This window comes from Exophiala bonariae (genome assembly GCF_035927105.1).
Source record: "Exophiala bonariae strain CCFEE 5792 chromosome Unknown scaffold_15, whole genome shotgun sequence".
NCBI lineage: Eukaryota > Fungi > Ascomycota > Eurotiomycetes > Chaetothyriales > Herpotrichiellaceae > Exophiala > Exophiala bonariae.
This window is the reverse complement of record NW_027042490.1, coordinates 379,393-385,392: the sequence shown is the minus strand read 5'-3', so window position 1 is coordinate 385,392 and position 6,000 is coordinate 379,393. Positions and strand designations below refer to the sequence as shown.

The 6,000-nt window shown below is 49.6% G+C and overlaps 2 protein-coding genes across 2 annotated transcripts; one reads left to right on the top strand and one right to left on the bottom strand.

The window, feature by feature from the left end:
* Positions 1–2,026: 2,026 nt before the first annotated feature.
* LTR84_003113 (uncharacterized protein) lies at positions 2,027–3,628 on the top strand (the record flags this gene model as incomplete). Its single annotated transcript, XM_064846708.1, has 1 exon — positions 2,027–3,628. The coding sequence occupies one exon, from the start codon at positions 2,027–2,029 to the stop codon at positions 3,626–3,628; it is 1,602 nt and encodes a 533-aa protein (XP_064705688.1).
* Positions 3,629–4,607: 979 nt separating this feature from the next.
* On the bottom strand, positions 4,608–5,349 carry LTR84_003112 (uncharacterized protein; the record flags this gene model as incomplete). The annotated part of the gene is made up of 2 exons (XM_064846707.1): positions 4,608–4,853; positions 4,933–5,349. The coding sequence occupies 2 exons, from the start codon at positions 5,347–5,349 to the stop codon at positions 4,608–4,610; spliced, it is 663 nt and encodes a 220-aa protein (XP_064705687.1).
* Positions 5,350–6,000: the final 651 nt, after the last annotated feature.

Below are 6,000 nucleotides of genomic sequence, written 5' to 3'. Positions count from 1 at the left end.
GGTGTTTAGTTCTTGGGGTTTGTCTTGATCTGAGGATGGATGGTTGTCAGTAGTTACTTCTGGTACTATGCTCGTTGAATTGGTCGATGCTGTTGTGCTTGGAGTTTTGGTTGTTGTTATCAAGTTGCTTGGATTTGAATTGCTCCCAGCTCTATCTCGGGCACGACATAGTCGACCTTTATACCTCTTCCTTCCATGTCATTAGGCAAAGGTCTTGGTGTTGATGCCATGCAGCCATGCTCTGATTAATCCAACACGAGCCCGAGTGCAAAGCATACAACGGCATGCATTACCACGCAACGTGAATTTGACGAAAGAAGTAACCTCTCCGCACGTTCAAAGCAGGTGAACAGTTGTGGGAATGAAGCGAGTCCAAAGAGTCATCAGCAGATGAATAATGCACGCCATCAGCCAACGGGGGAGCAGAAACTAATGGCTTCGAGCAGTAGCCCCCCCGAATACGGCGCCTACCCGTGAGCATAATTGAAAGGACCGGAGATAGAATATCCAGCACCTCGTATGCCAAGGTAATACCTGCATCAACGGTTGAACGATTTGGCGATTTGGCGGCACATTATCTTTGACCTCCGCGGGGTTGATGTGTTGACGCCTAGAAAAGTCGTTGGAGCTGACTCCCTCCCGCGAAGGGATAATCCAGACGGCCCTGAAAGTGACGTCACTTCCTGACTAACTAAACATTCACCCAAACTTGATGCGTCGCTGTTTTACCTTGACTCTTAAAGCAGCTCCCCATATCGTCGACCGAAGACCATCCACACCATAATTCGGTCTTACGCAATTGGTACCTGAATATCTCGTATCTATTCTTCCTGCTCCATCAATACGATTCTGAAAGCACACCGCAAAGCGGGCCGACTCAGGGCCGGTGACATCCCACTCGTTGAAAGTCTCCGTGACCCAGAATACATCTCGTGGAAGCTGACACATGTCGAAAACGAAAGCATATGGTCAAACATAGAGCGTCGAGGTATCCCTGACTTCCCCAAGCTAGCCAAATTCGGGAGTTCACAATTACTTATCTTGTCAACTTGAATTGCTTGTTTTAATTCCTGAATCATCATTAAAAGCAGCCGAAGATTAGTCCCTACATCTATCGATTGTATGTGTCGATGGATTCCGTCAGCCGTCCTTGGCTGGCGGATGAATTTACCGAACCAAGTATACAAAGATGAAAGTCACAGGGCATACAGCAGGAACCCGTCAAGTATTTCTGCAAGTGCTCATTCGTGGTTGAAACGCACCGATTTCAATGCTCTGATCTCTTGAGAAAGGAGCAGCTTGGAGGAGCTGTGTTTCCTAGTCGGTGGATGTCCTGGTCTTTCACAAGGGTAAATTCCACACAGGCAGCAAATTACCAACCTACTACATCTTAATCTAGCTACAGCCAGAAGCTCAAAGCCCAGTCCAGACAGAAAGCATGACTGACCATACTACGATCTACCACTGTCTTGCTTGAATTTGTGGACTTGAACCCTGGGTAGGATGTCTGACTTTAGGCTGCCGAATGCTGTTCTGCGACCCCATCTAGATCATGCACCTATGATGAGGGTCACATTCGAGAGACTGGGCCCAAATACTCAGAGGATCTTCGGAATCCCGAACACTCTCGTCCGTGAGGCTCATTTTGATCTTGTTTTGTGGCGCCGAACAATCGATCACACCTTCACACTTGAAGCCGTACTATGAGCAAGAGCACCAGGGCGACTGGATGTGCCTCAATGTGGGTGGATCCGGTCTATCGGATGATCTTGTGGTCGAAGTGTGCCTCACCAGCCTGGCAAGCCCTGAACCTAGTCTTACTGAAAACGAGCTGAACAATTGCTTTTCGCACTAGCTGCAACCACCTCAGTGACCTGTACTTGACAATTTTGACTATACCTCGGACGGGCTATGTTCAAAGTCACCGGCGACCAGCGATTCTCAGATTCCACACAGGATTTACTCAAATACCCCAATTTTCTGTGTTCTGAAGTGTCTCTTATGATCTCGATGCTAAACTGCTACAATGGCTCAAATTCTACTCAATGAGTCAAGTTCATACGTACGACTCGCTCTTCGTGTGTACTTCAACATAACCTTACCTTTGGCAGCAGCCATTGGAGACCAATGTTGTCGAAGAAGATCCCAACTCCAAATGATGAAAAAGAATACCGTGGATGCAACACAGACCACTGGATGGCTTCGGGGAACAAGTGCGGCATATGTCATCTATTCAATGAGACGCAGTCCCGCCGGCTTTTTGGGTGTTATCATGATTTTGGCAAGTCTTCTCTGGTTTGCAGCCGATCTTGTGGTGAGCACGTTGGTGATGCCGGTCATGGTCGTCGACAGATGCCCTTTCAACACCACCAACAATTATATGGTCCCATACATTAAACAAAGTGGCTTCGGCCCCATGGCACCTTCAAATTTAGGTGCGCTATGGGACACAATTACCAGGGCCACATTCACGAGTCAATCCAATGGTGGACTGACCGGCATCTTCAAGAAGGCCAACGGCGAGCTGAACTTTCGCGCAGATGCTGATGATATTATTGGACGATGGAATTGTACACAAGACGGAAAGGATGTGCAATATAACGTTCGAGTGGATCCGAATGCCATCTTTGATGACCTTGTCTCCCGAAACCAGCTCTTTGGAAATTATTCGGGCTGCGAAACCAGTTACATTGGCAAAAACTGGTATACTCAGGTCATGGCAACATCGAGTTCAGTAGGTGACTGGTCGCAAGAGCTTAGCGGTCTCACTCCCGACGAGATTATCAACAGCCCGATATCTCATCCTTGGGATGTTCGAGCGGCTGTAGACATGTCGCCCAATGCCACAGATGAAAAGCTGATGCGAACATTTCTTTGCACGCTTGATGCACCCTCATTGGAGTATCAACTTGGCAAAATTCAGGCCATCACAACATTGACCACATATTGCAACAACTTCAGAGCAAGTATCTATCAATATTTCACTGATAATGTACCTATGCCACTCGATCCAGGAGTGGAAATTGCTTCGATTCTTGACATCATCGTGATGATGTCAGTTGCATATCAGGCAGGGAACAACAACCCACCTCCAGAGATCCCCGACTTGACTCAAGGATGTCTTGCAACGAAGACAAGAATTCCGGCTGCGGCCATCTTGATATTCATCCTTGCCACGGTCTTCACCATCGGCCTGACGCTATATCTGGCGGTATTATTGATTTGTCTAAGGACATTACGACAGCGTGAGGCCGTTCGATACGAACTCGTCGTTGATAACACGCCGAATGGTTTGTTGGATTGGATTCGACAGGCAGTGATCACGACTGGAGAGGTCGCACCCACCATCACACACCCAGGCCTCAAAAACTGGAGCCTTACACCGTCATACAACTATCAGTGCCTCCAACTTATGCAGACGGACACAGAACCAGAATACCAGCCCGTGAGAAGCCAATTGAGAGATCAAAGTTCAACAAAAGCCCAAGACTCAAATCTGAGTTCCCTCGGTCCAGCCCAGCTACCAAAGGCGATGAGCGAGATTGGCACTTCGCTTAGCCTCTCCTCACCTGGCCCATGGCAGAAGGGAGAGCATTGGATCTCAGCAGCACAAACGAGACCGACCTAGAGAGCGAATGGTGCCAGAGCCACGCCACCCAAGCGAAAACGAGTCTCTTGTCACCATAACCGGTCAGAAACGATCTGCGTGACCATGAAAGGAATTCCCTCATCACGAGGTGCAAGACAAAAGAGAGCTCAGGTAGTGGATGCGCCCATGAACGAAAGAACTTGGACACGAGAATTAAGACAAAAAGATCTCAAGGTGGTGTACATGAAACTTTGATAGGCCAGACACCTTGATTTCTTGAGATCTACCTCTAACCATAACGAGTTGCAGCTTCAGTCTGGGAGGGGGAACAGGAGGGGGTAATCTGCAAAATACGGAGTGTATGTGTGTACAAATTGAACCCAAACATCGCTCCCCTGGCTCCAGGCACCCCTCTTCGTACAATGCAGCCTCAAGCTAAGCTTTTCCGGCGAAATCTTGAATAAGCTTGACTCGGAGGCTTAACTAGTTTTTCAGCCTCAGCTCGTAACATCGCCCCTCCATTTCCAAGTCTAGAACTGGTCCTCTCTCTCTCGAAATGGATCGACCGCTCGGTACTGAGCACCTACTTCGGAGCGTTTCTTCAAGGCTGCCTCGTACACTTTGTCAATTCCTCGAATACGAGCCGCTAGCTTTTTGATGCTTCGCCACCATCGTCCCTGGATTGAGACAGAAGCAAAGCTGGGAAACCTGTCGACACTGCCCATGATCCAATCTGAACCATCTGTGTTGCGCCTGCTCATTTCTGGACTTATGATCGAAGCGAAGGGGGTGCCTGGCGGCTATAGTCAGATTTTTAAGGATAATCACATTGATTTCATGTGATGCTAAGTATGGCTGCAAAGAATTTCCACAATCCATTGGCCTGCAAAATACGCCTCGAAGGTCTGGAAAGCCTCGCTAGTACGCTACTGAGTATCTACACACCATCATTGATCAAGAGCCCTCGAAGAAGGCTTTGCACAGCCCTCGTAACTGGTCTAGTCAATTTCACGCAAGATCATGCAACCAGATATCCACCGAGAACCACCGCACCAAAAGCCACATCATAGCCCACAACCTGCATCCCCGGACAACACATCCCCCCCACCGCCGCATTCTTGCTCGAAATCGGCACAGAAGTCTGCGTCACGGTAAGCACACTGATCTCCGTCCCTGGAGAGTTAGGCGTTGGGCCTGCCGAAGTGAGCGCACCGCTGCCTGCCCCACCCGCGACACTCGTCACGCTTGCGAACGTGCTGGGGATCTGAGTGTCCAATGTTTAGTTAACCGCAGCTCACAGGAATATTTGCACTATAACTTGAGAAGGGGAAATCGAAACTCACCGTGTTTTGCGGCGTCGCTGTCGCCACAACACCAGCTCCCGTCAGTGAAGCGACTGACGACTGTGGCGCCACCGAGGTCTGCGACGCGGGGACATAGTCAGTGCAGAAACCCTCGAGCACCCTAGCGTCGCTGGCGATGGTGACATCGATAGTAGCGTATTGCGAAGCGCAGAGCGAAGCAATATTGTCGAAGGTGGAAGGACCCCACGCCAGCGTGCCCAACGTATCGGCACAGTAACACGACTGTTGCTGCGTGAAGGGCAGGGCGGTGAAACCCGAGGTTTCGAGTTGACAGATCGAGAGGACGTCGACCAGCGCTTGGCAGTAGTCGGCTGAGGTTGTTTGGCTGTGTGCGAGGTGCAGCAAGAACGGGAGATAGATCATGAGAAGTCTGAGTGTGGGTGTTGACCAGGCCATGTTTATTTCGAGGGTTTGATTGCTTCTCCAAGTAGTGTAGTAGGAGGTGTGAAGGATCGAATCCTTTGAGGCAGGAATCGCACTATCCTTGTCTTATATACCAGTTGAGGACCTAGTTAACTACCTCAATGGCAATGGAAGCCTTGACAATCAACCATCTTTCCCTGGGACGACTGGCTGTCCAATATGGGGCGTGAGTCCCTTTCGAGCCGCATTCCCGAGCCCTCTACCCATGGCATGCTGCGGCTAGTCGTTACTCAAGCTCCTCGAAGCTAGTCATCTCGTATACGAGATATTGGGATATGAGCTTTCTTCCAAGGGCCACAGTCCTAGGCTTGGAGTCAATCTCGTTGTCTGCAAAGAGTCAACCCTATGGCACGTGGCTGCTGTACCTGTATAAACTCAAACTAGATGGTGGTGCGGATCATGTCCCGTGTAGAAACGAAGCCTCATCCTAGCGCAAATAGCATGCATAATTTGGACATGGGGTGGTTGAATCGCCAACGCTTGCCGAACAAAGGCAAGCTGAAAAACGTAACACCAGCCAGGGGTTATCGAATCCAGGAACAGTTGCTCCAGAACCCCACCCCACTCACGAGAAAGAATGACTCGTTCGAATCTCTCGATCTAATCCTGTCCCCACCATTCCCA